The sequence below is a fragment of the Urocitellus parryii genome, chromosome 10 (assembly GCF_045843805.1).
Source record: "Urocitellus parryii isolate mUroPar1 chromosome 10, mUroPar1.hap1, whole genome shotgun sequence".
NCBI classification, from domain to species: domain Eukaryota; kingdom Metazoa; phylum Chordata; class Mammalia; order Rodentia; family Sciuridae; genus Urocitellus; species Urocitellus parryii.
In genome coordinates this window covers 112,272,728-112,289,894 of record NC_135540.1, presented here as the reverse complement: position 1 = coordinate 112,289,894, position 17,167 = coordinate 112,272,728, and the positions used below count along the sequence as shown (strand labels likewise).

The following is a 17,167-nucleotide window of genomic DNA, read 5'->3' as shown; positions in this document are numbered from 1 at the left end:
ATCCTGTAGCTAAGGACTACCTGGTCCCAGGAATGTAGGGTGGTTGGGAAACTTGTACAGAGAGGCCTTACTAAAGGCCTTACTAAAACTAAAGGACTCTATGATTTGACCTTAAGAAATAAAATCAGTAGAACAATCCCTTTGCTTTTTGTTCTTTTCTAACTAGATGGTATGTGACTTACACCTCACAGAGATATACATATGGTTTTTGAAATCCCAAGGACAATTAGATATAATGAGCTCACAATTAGGATGATCGCTTCCTGACTCCAATTACTCCACAGAAATCTTGGTGACTCTTCCTATGTTTCCAGATCACTAACTGCCATAGATTGGATCTTGAAGGTCCCCCAAGGGCCCATGTGTTGGAGCCTCAGTACCCAGTGAGGTGCTGCTGGTAGGTGCTGCAGACTTCATAAGGTGAGGCTTAATGCAAGATCTTTAGCTCATTGAGGGTGTGTAATCCCGTCTCTGTCTTCACCTCCTCTTTTACACCCTGGCCATGGGGTGAGCATTTTTGGTCTACCATACCCTCCCACCATGGTGTGCTGCCTCAACATAGGCTTAAAGCAACAGTGTTGTAGAACTGCACATTGAAACCTTGAGAACTGTGAGCTGACGTAAACCTTTTCTCTTTATAAGTTGATTATCTCTGGTATTTGTTATAGGAATGAAAAACTGACTCACACACTAGCTATCAGACTCCTGGCCCTAGGTCCTAGACTGGTGATTTAGTTATATTTCAAACAATTTTTTTAATCACTACCATTGCAATATTTTGAAGAAAGCAGTTTATGATTTACCTACAGATAATTAAAAATGTACTAAAGATTTTGAGTTAATGTTTTGCCTAAACAAATTTAAATAAAAAAGCATACCTTCTAGTTATTTAAAAAGGAAGAAGTAAAAATGAATAGCAATTTATTTTATCCAGAAAAATCACAGAGGAGAAGTTTTACCTGGTGAACTCCAGCACATTGAGCAATTCATATCTTTCTTCCTGCCCCAGCTATAAAAGTAAGGGATATGTGATTACACAGAGTTGGAAATATCTTAAGTTTCTTAGAAATAATCACCGGTCACAAAGTTCTGTCATAAAAATGACTACACAATTTCTTTTCCTGAAATATGAACTTATTTTCAGGTTAATGGAAGGAGTAAAAAACAGGAGAAAATCACAAGGAATTCCATGTGCCATAGAAGAAGGCCTTTGAACAACCAACCAAAATAGGAGGCAAGAGTTGCCAATAGACGGATTATCTGGTGGGATTGTATTGTAAAAGTATAGAGAACAATGAGTAGTAGAAAGAAATGAAATAATTAAGAAAAAAAGAAAATTAAGTAAATTAGCAATAGAAAGAAAATGAAGCAATTAAGAAAATTAAGAAAAAAAGAAGGTATCAGGTATTGTGGCCCACGTCTGTAATTCCAGCAACTCAAGTGGCTGAGGCAGGAGGAGAGCAAGGTTGAGGCCAGCCTCAGCAACTTAGTGAGGCCTTAAGCAACATAGGGAGACCCTATCTCAAAATAAAATGTAAAATGGGTTGGGGATGTGGCTCAATGGTAGACCACCTATGGGTTCAATCCCCACTACCCCCCAAAACAAAACAAAACAAAACAAAACAAAACAAAACAAAAGGTAGGAGATTTATCTTTAGGTAATAAAGGAAAAATTATTCTTAGGAAATAATTTTGTATAAAGAAATACAAAAGTAAAAGAAAATATTGAATACAATAATGTTCAGCTATGACTATTGGTAAAATAAGATACAATTTATATTCAATAAAATGCATATATCTTCAAAGTACAGTTAAAAAAATTACATAGTTTGACAAAGTTGTACTCTGTGTAAACACCACTGTGATCAAGACTCAAAACATTTCCACCAACCCATAAATTCCCTTGAGCCTGTTCCCAATCAATCTTCTCTCTGCCTGTAGCAACCACTGTTCCAAATTCTATCACCATTAATCACTTCTGCCTGATCTCCAGCTGCATATAAATGAAATTAAAAAGGATGCACTCCTTTGTGTCTAGATTTTCTTCTTCTTCTTTTTTTTTTGCTCAGCATAATGTTTTTCAGATTTAGCCATGCTGTTGATGAATTGATAACATTCCTTTTTATTGTTTAGATATTACCAGTGTAGGAATATATCACAGTTGATTTATCCATTCTCCTACTGATGAGCATTAGGTTTCTTTCAGCTTTTAGTTACTATGAGTAAAACAATGAAGATTCCTTTCCAAGTCATTTTGAGGATGTCAACTTGCATTTCCCTTGGGTATCTGAGTACGTGTGCTGAGTTAGGTGCCCATTTAAAAAACTGGTCTTTTTTTTTTTTTTTTTTTTTTTTTTTTTTAGGAAACTCTTAAATGGTTTTCCCAATGGATTTTATCATCCACTTGCTCTACACTGTCATTCACCCTTGGTGCTATGGATATTTTTAATTTTCACCTTCTTGGTAGGAGTGCAGGGGCCTAATACTGTAGTTTTGCATTTTCCTGATGACTAGCAGTATTTTCTCATGTGCTTACTGGCCAGATATGCATTATCTTTTGTAACATATCTGACCATTAAAAATTAGTCCTGAATATTTATTTCATCAGAAATTTAATAATTATGACAATGTTAGAAATTCAGGGAAGGATAGGCAAAAATGGAGGAAGAGAGAAATCCTCTTAACAGAAAATCAGTAGATGTGGCTAATGTTGAGAATATATACCTATTATGAAACATATTATTAATAATGCTTTTTGAAAGTACTGGATGTATAAATGCTTAAACAAATAGATGAAAGAACAGAAAATGTTTCCTTTTGGTGTGGGAAACTTCCATTTTATTATGATTTTATTATCTTATCATTGAAGCTATGCATATGCATTAGTTTGGTTAAAAAGAAACTTAAAACGTAAATAACTTACTGAATCGATAATGACCGAGTCAGGTGTTCTTCCAGTGAAAACAAAATTCAATTGCTTGGCTGCTCTGACCAGAGCCCCCTCATCTGTTTCAGAACAGGTAAAAGCAAATAAGTGATGGAAAAGTTACCCCAAACACAACAAAAAAAATTCACATAATGCAATTTTTTTTCAGTTAAAATTCTTTTCACGTTGGTCCCTATTGCTGCAATCCATTTCTTTTTAAGTTCCATGACAATGCCAAAGGAGGAGAATGATGAAAAGTATCTGAGACATATACCCCAGCATCAGGTTTCTGAATAGTAAGTCTCATTGTTAATCCCACACATAAAAATGATAACTGTATCCCTTAGTCTAGCATACTCTCCAGAACACTATTCTCCAAATGAATGGCACAAAACTGGCTTTTAAAAATTTCATTGCTGGGTGTGGTGACGCATGCCTGTAATCCCAGCTGTAGGCTGAGACAGGAGGATCCTGAGTTCAAAGCCAGCCTCAGCAATGGCGAGGCTCAAAGAACTCAGGGAGACCCTGTCTCCAAATACGAAATAGGGCTGGGAATGTGGCTCTATGGTCCATCATCCTTGAGTTAAACCCCAGGGCGCGCGCGCGCGCGCGCACACACACACACACACACACACACACACAAAATATTTAGCATTTTCCTTCTAAAGAGTTGAATGTAGAAAAACTAATACTACTAATTGAGGATTCAATTTAAATAGTGTAAAATTAATGAATGCTTTATTATATATTAACTACTTTCATCTCTGTGTTGTAAACCCCTTGCATTGCTGGGGAGGGTGTAGGATGAGAAAATATTCATCAAGGTTCTATTCTAACCATGTGAGATGTGGTATCTTCTTATCCTTTTTAGGAATCTTGTTCACTCTACACAGCATAGATGTTTATTTAGAATAAAGTTTTAAACACGAAGAGTTCTCCAAAGGGTGTTCATTTTTTTCTAAAACTTTTACAATTATCAAATTGATTAGGCACCCAATTTTAAATTGAAAGGTGGTCTAAAATTAAGCCAAAATAATATTAGTAATTGTGCTAATACATATTTTACAGGATCCTTTTACATGAATAAAAGTTTCTTCACCTAAGTAAATACAAAACAAGCCTTCTGACTATCATTTTCAAAAGAAAACAGCAACATTTGTGTTCTAAAGCCATGTACATCACTATTTTAGGCACACAGATCTTCTTTTTTTCTGACTGCCTATGTATAAAACAATCTGATTAATATTTATAAAGGGAAAATACATGTTTATAGAAAAGTACTTGTATTTACTTATTTTGTTATTCAAATTCCCATGTAATGCATGTTATACACCAACATATTACATATACAAAGATGTATGTTTCAACACACACACACACACACACACACACACACACACACACACAATGAAGCCTGGCAGCCAAGGTTTTTCTAATTAGTAAATGACAATTTTTATCTAAAAAGCACAATTTGGTAATCTTACTTTTTCAGACAAAATTGATTTTATTTATATAATCCCAGATTTCAGAACAATTTTCCACAGGAAAAAATATTCATGATCACTTTACTTGTACCTGGAGATGCGGCTTGATAAATGATCTTGTCACCTTCCCGCTCTGGCACCGCTGTGTGGCAGACAGCCATCATTGTAAGAAACTCACATATGATAGGGGCTGTTGGCTGCAAGAGAGAAATACATAATTTATTTTCACTTAAACATTTGACACTAATGACAGAAGTATTATTTAATATTAATCTATTAATAATCAGGGCTGTGGATTTATAGCCAATATCTATTATGAAGGAAACATGTTTTTAACTCAATTTATTCATTCTTGTACTTCCTCATTCACTTTCTAAACATTTATACAAGACAACTTTGTGTGGTCAAATAGAAATATTATAGTAAAAAAATTTAAAAAAGGATGAATTTGTACTAGGAGGACAGAAATTCTAAAATATTCACTTACCTGGCTGTAATTCCTGATCAGTTTTAAATTTCAGGCATCTAATCCTACTTTGGGTTGGGATAATGATGATGAGGGATTTCATAAAACTTTGCCCCCTCTCCAAAAATGGTAACCTTAACCTTACTGATAGTTTACTAAGTTTTTTTTTTTTTTTAAAGCAACTCCCCAGTAGAGTGGACTTTTAATGGCTTGAGGAAGACTGAAAATGGATTATTTTCTTCAAGGAGCTGATAGTGTATAGGAGAAAACAAGACAGGATCTAAAATTAAACATCTTACTGGTTTCTAATGAAGAAAAATGTCATTCAGATCAATAAAGGAAAAACAAAGCTCTATGCCCTTGGGGAAAAAAAATAAACAAAATAAAACAAAAAAAAAGCGAAGTGATAAATGAGAACATTATTTGAAAAAACTGTTCAATCTAAAAAAGTGGATCAAGCACGCATGGACCCAGCCATGTGAAGCTTAGCCCTGTGGGGAGACAGAATGTAATACACAAGTACTATTTATTGGTAGTGTGTTAAGGATTCTGAAGAGCAAATACCATGAATGGCGACTTGGGCGAGTCAGTCATTAAGACAAGGAGATGTCTAAGCAGGTGAGGTTTCCGTCTCACCAAGAACTGAGTCAAGTGACTTCCATCAAATAGGAATGGCAGAGAACTGAAAAGTTCCTAAAGAAGGCAAGAATGAGGTGTTTCAGAAAATAAAAGAAGGCCACTATGGCCCGAGTAGAGAGGAAGGAAAAGGAGCTCAAAGGGAGGGTGGTGACTCAGGGAGGGACTAGACCATCCTGTTAGCTTGTCATGTGCAACAACAATCAGGAGTGAAAATGCAAACAAGGAGACAGGTTTGGGGGCGGTCACAGCTGTAACCCATGGAGGGGATGCTGGTGGCTGGTTGGGCGGTGAGACTGTGAGAGCACTGAAGCAGGCATCTGGGATACACGCTAGGTGTTAGTCCTGATGAGGGCTTCAGGACTCAGGAGATCTGGACGTGGACAGAGGAGGAGGTAGCAAAGGCAGAATGACAAGACAGGTGACAACTCAATTCACTGAGAACACAAGAGGGAAGAGGTGGTCTAGGTCCAGGCTTGGTGGATCCTGAGAATAATATGTCGCTGAAGGCCCACTTAAGAAAAAAATGATACAGAAATACCCCTGTGAACACACTGCTCAGGGCTCTACCCAGGGGCAGATGTGAGCCTTCCGGTGCTAGACACCCACCAGTGTTTCAACTGTCTCATGATTGAACCTGAGCCAGTGAGGACAAGTTTAAATTCCAGGAATATCTACAGGCTAATCTGGTGGAATCTGAATAAGCAGCAATAATTTTAAAAACATGTTTAAAAATTAAAAATATTATTTTATGTGGTCCTGAGGATCAAACCCAGTGCCTCACATGTGCTAGGCAAGCGCTCTACCACTGAGCCCCAGCCCGAGCCCCAGCCCCGTCAATAACTTCTTAAGCAGGATGTTCACACTGGGTCCAGGCAGGCTCTGGAGTTCCTAGTGTAGATTTGACACTAGTTTATGATATTGAGTAATTCCTCTATAGACATTTTGAAATTGTTAATATTAGTAAGTTATCCCACTCAAGGTTCCATAATTATTTAAAATTAAACACTTTCAAAAAAAAAAGAACACTGACAAATGATAATATTAAAATTAAATTTCCAATTACCGAGAATTCACATTAGCCACGTAAAAAGAATTTTGCAATATGAGATTTTTGGCAATTATTTAAAATGATTATGAAAGTTCAAAAAATATAAAGACACAAGACAGTTGAGGAACACTTATTAGTTTTCATGCATTAACGAAAAAAGATAATTGTTTCATGTTGCTTACATGATTATTTTGGAGATTTTCCAGCAAAGATGAATCATTAAATGTTTTTTCATCTCCCAACTGAGAGCTCTGCCTGAAGAGGGGGAAAAATAAAGCAAACCTGGTTGATTTCCATTAGCCCACTGATCTATTTGGACCTCATTTTTTAAGTAAACTGCTATTCCAACAAACCCTTAACTTAATTAAGTGTAATTTGGACTGAGTTTCTAAATAAGACATCACAGATTTCAGGATTATGTCATAAAACCTACACAAGCACTCTAAAATGTGACAGACATCTGTAGTGTAAGGAAAAAATAATGCTTCATAGTTCATTTTCTTGGAATCAAATTATATTGTAGTCACATGAAATTTAAAAATTAGTTTAAAAACATAAGAAAGAAAACTGCTATAATACCCAGAATTTCTTCTGTTTCCACAATATATTCCTTTCTCTAGAATCCTAATTATTAATGAAGTTGCTATAAAGATAATTATTTCATTTTATCTGTATGAGAAATCTTTATTTACAGTGACAAACACTCCAGGACTATTATGTAAAACATTAAAACATGAACAATAAACTGTTAACTGATTACATCAACATCTTTCATTAGCAAATATATGAACAAATATTTATGGGCATATCACATTTATTCCATACATATGAGGAAGTCAAATCATAAAAGTGTTTAGAATTTTTTGTGTTGTGGCTATCTTTGGATCAGCATATGTATTATGTACTTCATACCAAATAAACAGAGGCAGTGTTACCTTTCTCATGGCCACTCCATATAAGAGATTCAAATGAAAAACAAGAAACATTTAAATGGCAATGTTTAAAAAAAGAGTATAATTTGAAATGTATAGTGAAATACATACATCTGAGCTTTTGAGCACAGGAGAAAATTTCAGAAATTACTAAGAAAAAGAAATGTCTCTGGTAATAAGTAATTATAATTTAGAAAGATTTTAATAACAATTTTTATGGACTACAAAGAGTTTTATCCATGCTAGTGTGTCAAATATCATGACATTCACATTTTAAAGCCAAAAAAGGAGAAATCACTGAAAAAAAAGAATTTTAAATAGACATACACAGTATCTCCAATGAAATACATTTCTTCCAATAACCAAGGAAGTTGGAATGTTTATAAGAAGACACATCTTTATTTACATGCCTATTAAGAAAGTTCTCAAAATTACAATATCTTTGTTAACATATTAGTTTAGGATTCTCAAAATATCCCTAGGAAGCAAAATGAACAATTACAACTATTATTGTTTCTACTGCTTTAGTTTTACAGATGGAGGTGGAAGAAAAAAGCTAAGATTTTTTAAATGACTCATCAATTGGTAGACAGAAAAACTAGCATGTTTCTCCTACAAATATTATCACTTACTAAAAACAGTTTACTACTTAAGGCTTTATAAAGTTTTACCATATGTATTTGTTAATGGTTCATAGTTATATTCTCCTACTTTATTTGTCAGAGAAATTGGAAAGTCAAATAATTTTCATAGTCACATCTTACATGAGGAAATCTATTTTCCTTCCAAATAATTCCAGACTAAAAATCTTTATAAATCTGAAACTATGGCTTATTAATCTCACCAATAATTCTTTCATTTTATAAGTCCCAGTTGCCATAATTGACATGACTTTCAAATGAATTCATCACTGAGTAACTCTAGATATGCTATGGAAATATTTACTCACATTGTCTGCTCCCCAAGGAGGTCCTCCAACATGGGTGATATTAACTAAGATCTCCTCTCCCAGAAAGTGCTTCCTTCTCAAGACCCACAGACATCAGCCTCTGATCAGATAGTCTGGTTTGGAGGACTCTGGCACATACTCATCAATGTGCTCAGAAATATTACCAAATGCTCACTTTTAGTACAAAGTAAATAATAAAATTAGGAAGCTCTTTTCATTTAAAAATAAGAACTACATTAAAAGTAAAAATAACAGCCAGGTGCACAGGCACACATCTCTGATCCGAGCTATCGGGACACTGAGGCAGGATGATCTCAAGCTCAAGGTCAGCCTGGGTAACAGTCAGATCCTGTCTTAAAAAAAAAAAAAAAAGCTAGGGATGTAGCTCAGTGACAGAGTAGAAAAAGGAGAACAATGAGCATGTAATCGACATGTCATCTGAAACTTTTTGCAGCCTGATTCAAAAGCTACAATATGTGGAAAATAATTATTTCCAGTTCATATAAAAATGTAGATGGCCTCACTGGTAATACTCATCTTCATATGTGACAGTGCAGACTCTGAAAATTTTAAAATTTAAAATTCATATCAACATGAAACCCAAAAGATAAAAGGAAAAATGAAGAAATAAAAGATTGGAGCTGTACTTTTCATCTTAAAATCAAAATAAACCCTGGATGGACCAATGATTTAATATAAGCACTAAAGACATGGAGGAAAAAAAACTCAGGAGTGGGAAAGGCTTAGTTTTATACATAGTTCAGAAAACAAGCGGATAAACACAACTGTTGAACAGTAAATATTTTCACAGAGCAAAAAACTAATGCAAGCAAAGTCAAAAGCCAAATAACAAACTGGGGGCAAAAAAAACCCTTTCAACTTACACAATAAGGGCAAATTTCCATGAAGTAATAACTTCTTTCATTTAAAAAAAATCAATATTGCAGTAGAACAAGGAGCAAGACAACAAACACAGCTCACAAAGCAGAAAATATAAGCAGCTATAAAGCCTCTATTCCATCTCACCTCATCATGAGAGAAGTGAAATTTAAGTTTATCAACATGGCAAAAAATAAAGTTTGACAACTGTGCTGTTGCAATTGTGAAAAAGCCGTGAAGCCTATCACTGGTAAGAATATAAATTGGTAATACAACTCAATGATACACTGTCAAATGAAAAGCTGGTACAAAACTGTGTACAATATGCTTTGCTTTTTGTAAAAGCATGAGAAAAACATTTAAAAAGTGAATAAATAATATATATTCATAGGACAGGTCTGGAGGGATATACTTGAAATTAATCATACTGCTTATCTTTAGAAGTAGAAATGGAGGACAGGAAAGGGGGGGGATTTTCCTTTTTATACCTTTTGAATTTGTAACACATTAATGTGTTATGAACTTAAAAATCAAATTAAAAGGAAAAAAAACAAGAACAAAATCCATGTAAGCCAACTGAAATACAGACGTGCCCACCACATACACTCAATGTCGATACACACCATACACAGCAATACAAGGACAGGCAGTGTGACTGTGAAGAACTGGGATTTTTGTGGTTGTCTGGATATTTCTTGGTTTTCATTAGTGCATTATAGTCATACATAATATTGGGGTTCAATCTGACATAATCACACATGCATGGAATATAAATGTTTGTTTTTCAAATGAAATTCAGCACTTGCATGTGAGCAGGGAGCAGGCATGGCAGCCCAGATATACCACGAGAATGGGTCCTGCTGGCTGAGCACGTGTTTGCACACTCCAAAAGCAAACAGTGACCAACTTCAAATTCATTCCAAATGTCCCGAGTCAAGAGAATTGCAATTAACCAGACAAAATGTACATATAGGAAACTTCTCTCTTTAGGAGGTGATGGCCATACTCCACATTGTCCAGGCAAAAATATACAACTTTCAACACAGCCTGAATACCTTCATATTTTAAAAAACTAGAATTCTCTAGCCAAGGTTTAGGCTGACAAAATGCAAGTCCTGAGTTTTCATTTGCTCCTTTAACTTGTCGTAAATGTGTTTAATTATAATATGGATAGAGAGTAAGGAGCCATTGAAGGCCATTTTCTCACTGGGTAACACTGCAAAATTTGGACATACATACAATCTAAGAGAGACAAGGATGCTAAAAATCATTTTTCTTGGTTTAATGTAATTAAGTACAGGAGTGAAGAGACAGCTGGTTGTCAGCAGCCAAGCCACATCAACAGGCGAATGTGCATCTGCTTTTACATCCAGCCACCTGCAGGACTACTGCTGAGGTGGGCCCTGCAGTGGTCAGGTGTGTGCTGGGACTGGAGTGTGCTGTGCCCCAAGCCAGCCTGGAAGGCACATTTCCAAATTCATCATGAGACCCAGAGTCAACAACTTTGTCCACGGTCCTGCTTCAGGGCCACTGATGCCAAGGTATACACCATGGGAAGGGCTGAACTATGGACAAAAGCACAAAGCTACAGGATTTTAAGATAGATTTATTGAATTTCTCTTTTAGTTGCTCCACACAGAAGAAACCAATGTGCACTACTGGGCAGAGAGATTTCCAACACCAGGCAGTGAGACTATTGCAAGCCCAGGCAATTCGCTTAGGCTGAGCCACATATAAATCTCTGCATGAAGACCGCATTCATGTCATTCCACCAGGTCTGGACTGGTCACTGGTTACACTAACACGCTAACATCTAAGGTGCATGATTACCTTATGATAGTGCTCAGTGGAGCTCATTGTCATGCAGGTGGCAGTTCTCTAAGACCATGAGCATGGCGAACTATAGCTAAACTCCAGTCAGCACCCTCTAAGACCTGGGGGATGTACCCCTTTCCCTAACCTGCAGAAACCCCAACCTCCTACCCTAGCTTCTGCTGTTTGGGTCTCTATCCTTGAGAGGGTCAGCATTCCATGCTTTTCAATGTCACTACTGCTTCCAAACCAAAATTCCTGGTTGGGAGATCTAATTTTTAGCAATGAATTTGTTATTCAGAGTTGAAGTCAAGTCCAAGAATATATACAGGTGATTAAATTCAATAGTATTTTTGTTAGACATTGGTTCTGACCAAAGTAATGAGTCCCAGTTTTCGGTGTGACTCAGAGTATTTCTGAAGGCAATTACAAAAGAGGATTTCCAAAAAAGCATTCTGTGAAAGGCTGCATCACTGGAATAAATAAATTACCTGCCAAGGGGACTACTTTGAAGACTAATGCTAATTTAGATGTGTTAGATCTCATTATTATACAGTCACACCTGGCAGAATGTTTTAGTGAGTCTAGCTTTTTCAGCAGAATAAATACCACTCACTCCAAACATAATTATAGGCTAAAGTGAGAAAACAAATGAATAGAAAAATAGTACTATCTGCTGATACTGTGATAATGCTAAAAACCACAGTGAAATGATGAAGCACAGAGGTGATCATCTGGAGACTCATCCTCACCTTAAAAAAAATCACAAGAATAATGTGCAACTATATATATATTAAACAGTTAAGTAAACCAAAATAACATCTAGGATTTGCTTCAAAATAGTAGTGGGGGGGGGGGAGGGCACAGAGGGATTGAAGTTGGTCTTGGGTGCACGCCATGGGAGCAAACGATGGACATATTTTCTATCTTTGCTTATGCTTAAATTTTTCCACAATAAAAGTTATAAAAGGAGAAAAATGGTTGTGGAAATTATGTAGTTTTGGAAACTCAACATATCTTAAAGCTACACAGATGCTGCAAATAAAAGTTGTTTTTCTGTAATCTCAAAAATATTGATACTATCAATTCAGAGAACGGCAGCCTTTAAAAAATTATTCATTTATTAGTTCTAATCAGTTATACATGAGAGTAGAAAGCTCTTTGGTTCACTGTGCACAAATGAAAAAATTTTAACTTCTCTGGTTGTGCATGAAGTAGAGTCACACCATTTGTGCAATCATACAGGTACCTAGGGTAATGATGTCTGTCTCATTCCACCATCTTTCCTATTCCTTTGCCTCTTCCTCCTTCCCCTTTGCCCCATCCAAAGTTCCTCCACTTATCCCAGGTATTCTCCTCCCCCATATGGATTAGCATCCACTTATCAGATAAAACATTCAGCCACTGTTTTTTTGAGATTGGCTTATTTTGTTTAGCATAATATTTTGAATGGTAGCCTTTTAATAGAAAGGAATTAATCTGTGAGGCTGGTTACATGCTAGCTGATGGTACTTGGCAATAATAATAAAACAATATCAACTTTGGAGTATGAAGCCATTGGTTAGGATATGATTTTCTCTCTATAAACCATTTAAATTTATATGTTTAAGAGAGTAGAGTTAGTTACCATTCACTTATCTTTAATGCCAATAGAATGTGTTCAAACGTGTTAATATATTACAGGCTTGTCTTGAAACTTGACTAGATGTAAGTATGTAATCTACATATATTTAAGTACTAAGTATGTGTTTAACTGGACCTTTTTTGGGGTGAATGCTGATTCAGCAAAATAAATACAGTGCATATATTTTTTAAAAATTTGTTGTTTGTAGATATACAAGACAGTAGGGTGTATTCTGACATATTGTACATACATGGAGTGCAACCCATTCCAATTTTGATCCCATTCTTGTGGTTGTACATGATGTGGAGTTACACTGGTTGTGTATTTATTGGTGAACATAGGAAAGTTATGTATGTCTATTCATTCCATTGTCTTTCCTATTCCCATCCCCCCTCTTTTCCCTTCACTCCCCTTTGTTTAATCCAATGAACTTCTATTCTCCTCATCCCTTACTGTGTGTTATCATGCACATATCATAGAGAACATGTGGCCTTTGGTGTTTTGGGGCTGGCTTATTTCACTAAGCACAGAGCATAGGTTTTATACATGGAATTCAGTGGACTCCGTATTGGAAGGCAAAACTGTTGAACACCAGTATGGAATTCATTTTGAAGTTTTTTATTTACAGAGGAATCTATACTCTTACAGACCAGCAGCAGGAAGATGCAGTTGGATACCTGGACCACAGGATTCAGTTAGAATCAGACTTGATCTTGATTTCCTCGGCAATATGAAATGTGCAAGGTTGTGCACCCCTGTGCTAACTTTCCTCTCTTCCATTAGATTTCACCTGCTGTACTTGTTCTTGCTTAAAAACACAAGATATTTACTAAAATAAATTCCAGGTTGGAAAAACTTGAGTGAAACAGAGGGATAAAAATGACTGAAGATGCAAGGCTATCTTGTGCTCTAAAAATAGATATTCTTTAAAGTCCTCCAAAATCTACAGGCTGTAATATAACCAGAATACACTTTGTAACCAATCTAAGCCAGGCTTTAACTCTGTCTCCCAGGTTTCTGGATATATTATTGAGTGGCAAATCACTTACAAATCCTCTGCCCAAATTTTATCAACTTTAAAATAGCCACATCAAGTATGTCATGAGGATTTAACTGACAGACACCTAAGCTAACACAGTGTGGGCTTACAGCATCCAAACACCTTTCTAAGCATTTTAAAAACAGACTCATTTAATCCTTAAAACTTCCTGAGATGTCACTACTATTAGCACCATATTCTTCCAAATGAGGAAACTCATTCAAAGTTAGATAACTTGTTCAAGGGCACTAGTAGGATCAGGATCTGAACTTGGGTAGTTGGAATCCAAAGACATGGACCAGAATATGGAAACTCAAGAAATATTTGTTCCTTCATTTTTGCTGAGCTACAGGTAATTATTTTACAAATGAAGAATCCAAATATATAAAATAAAGCTTACTTTATTATAAAGGTGATAAAAGCCTTCCCTAGTGTTTATTTTTAAAATATCATTATTATCTTCAGTTTTTATGTAACATTAAAGTTGGATTATTCACAAATAGTAGTATATTTTAAAGAGCACTGAAAATTTATTGGTGTGTAGGTGTTAAATATATGACACTAGGCCATGAGCATGTGATGACTCATGAGTTGTGATGAGTCAAACAGCTGCTTCTGTCATTAACCCCAGGTAGTATGGGGTTTACTAAAATTTTAAAAATCAAATTTTCATTTTACTGAATTAAATCATAGGTTAAAAATATTAATGGTTTTGGACTTCAATGCATATTGGATATATGGTTTACTCACAAAATATAAGTACAATCTGAAAATTAAAACATAAACATCTATAAAGCCTTAATATTTTCTAAAGTCCCCAGCATTAAAGGAACCCATTTTTTTCAAATTCTACTTCCTCCCATATCATGATGAATTATATAAATAAAAAATGTATATTATCCTAGATGAAAATGTAAAGGCATGGAATTTTTAAAGTAAAATGAGCAAACAAACCCAAATTAAACCTACAGAATGCTGTCTTTAATAAGTCTAAAATTAATTATATTGCAATTCACTTTAGTCCTGGGTATCACAGTCTTCCAGTCTTTGTTCCAGACATTTCATTGAAAAATGTTCATTTTATAGCCCCTGGACATATTAAAATAATGGACAATATAAAAAAGAAAATTTCACTGCCTGGGATGTTTCAGCACTTTTTTGCAGTTCTGCAGAGGATACTTATTGCCAGAAGGGGGCAGTGTTAGGCTAAAAACCCAGGAAAGCTTTAGGAACTGTAGTTGAAATCAGGTAGTTCACAGCCCAGAGACTCGGGATTGATCATTAAAGACTTTATTATAGATAAATAACATAAACTCCAGCAAGTCTAACCATTAATCTAAATGTTTATCAAATGCTTATAAAGGTTATTCAATAGAAAATGAAGGCTATGTGATAGATTTCAAGAGATAACCTTCATAGCATTTTCACCCAACCTAGATAAGCAGTGTGGTGAAATGGGTCTAACAAAACAACAGAACGCAAACCTTTTAAAAGAGATGAATGAGACAGCAAGGTCCACACAGCTTACCATTCATCAGGAGAGCACCCATAATCCTCAGGTTCAGGGACATGGCTTCAGAAAGCAAGAGGAAGGACAGAAAAAGGAAAAATAATCACAGAACGTCTGGGAGCATAAAACCATAAAGGAAGTGCTGAAAGATGGATCTCCAAAATGTTAGGAAAATGGACTTTTAGTTGAGTCTGAAAGAATGGCAGTTAGTATAGTAAGTAGAATATGATGATTTATGGTTAGCTAAGCAGGTGTACAAAGGTATCCTGTAACTGTGTAGCCAATTTGCCTCTTCACCATGGAATTTACTGATTTTATGTAATGCATTCAGATTCAGTAAGAAATGTTTAAACTTAGCAACTTAAATGTTTGCTAAAACCACGGCAAAGTTAATCACACATAAAGCATAATCAGAAAAAAGCGTTTTAACGATACAAATGTGCTGATACCTAGGAACGAATTATCATACTGTAACTGTCCCATAAAAAAGATCTAATGGAATAATCTAGTAAGTTTAGGCAGAAGCATCCCCAACACAAAGTTGATCTTTATAAAATAATCATTACTAGCAACTGTGTACAAATCTTTTTATTTTGCTGCCTATCATGAATCCAAAAGGGCAAACTTTGGGGCAAAAATAAGCAACATGAGAAAGAATTTACTAAAATTAAATTCTAGAGCATTACTTTAAGCATTAATATTTTGACAAAATTATGATATTCTCAGAATTAGCTGAAGATTTCATATCTTATCCTTCTAGCTAATTAAATGCATGGGACTCACCTTTGACTCTATCTAGGATAAAACAACTTTATCTTCCGTAGACATGCTGAAGAAAGGATGAGCTATAAACTTGTAACTCCAAAGGCAATGGCTGGTGTTTGAAAGTTTGTATTACTATCTCCTGGGAGGATAGACAACTTGCTTTCTTCTGCTGTGGCTACAAGTGCATGTGTCTAATAGTTTCCCATATTAAATACTATTATGGGGCAAATGGGAACCTGTGTAGGTACCTATGACCTAAGAGAGCTTAGAGAAAATCCCACAGTAACATGATTGACAGTAATTACTCTCCCTACCCTTCAACAATAGAGATTGGCTAGAATTAGATAACAGAGTTGTGTGACCCTGATGTGTATACACATGCTTGTCAGAAGTCATGGTTTCCCCAAAGCCTTCAGATAGCCACAGCTCTCTATAATGCTGACAATCCAATTGTCCACCAGGATGTGTGGGCAGGGATCTTAATTAGAAACTCAGTCAGGGTTAAGTGTGCCTAAAGCAAATGCACAGATAATACATTAATCTTGCAAAGGAGTTTAACAACCAGTTTTAATCACCATGGCTTTTGGTATTCTTGAAAATATTCTACAACATTCAAAGAGCACATTGCTCTTTACAAAATAATCACTGCTAGCAATCATGTACACATTTTTTATACAGTTAAACTTTGCAAACAAAAGAAGTGCTGTGTTTTTATTTCTAAACTCTATATCTGGAGAAGGATGTTAGAGACGGTGTGATTTCCTGCCTCATTACATTTTAAGCAACAGGATTACCTGAAGAGGAATTTTCTAGGGTCACAGGATGAACTAGAGATAATGCTAGAACCCATGCCCATGTCTGCACCTCACCATTAAGAAATGTTACTTTCCCAAGAGGTACTTTGTTTCACTGGCAACTTAAACTACATGTGACAACACTTTGATCAAACCCATCCTTGTTCTCTTAGTTGTTAACAATGATACCAACTAACACAAGAAGAGCACTGCTCTTGAGAACTACCACCTGCAGGTAATTTAAGACCTGTTCCAAGAATGAGAAAAACCTGTACAAAATGCAGCAGAAAGACTAGATCT

The 17,167-nt window shown here is 35.6% G+C and overlaps 1 protein-coding gene across 2 annotated transcripts in view; it reads right to left on the bottom strand.

Moving 5' to 3' along the window:
• Atp8a1 (ATPase phospholipid transporting 8A1) overlaps positions 1–17,167 on the bottom strand; it is a 214,804-nt gene that overhangs the window by 120,357 nt on the left and 77,280 nt on the right. Inside the window, exons 15-19 of one of the 2 annotated variants that reach the window (XM_026386651.2) lie at positions 15,327–15,371; positions 6,746–6,818; positions 4,502–4,607; positions 2,924–3,006; positions 960–1,009 (exon numbers count right to left, since the gene is read on the bottom strand). In XM_026386651.2, the coding sequence (XP_026242436.1) occupies positions 960–1,009; positions 2,924–3,006; positions 4,502–4,607; positions 6,746–6,818; positions 15,327–15,371 (357 nt within the window). The remainder of the gene's footprint in view (positions 1–959; positions 1,010–2,923; positions 3,007–4,501; positions 4,608–6,745; positions 6,819–15,326; positions 15,372–17,167) is intronic. The other variant, XM_077803452.1, reaches the window with a different exon arrangement.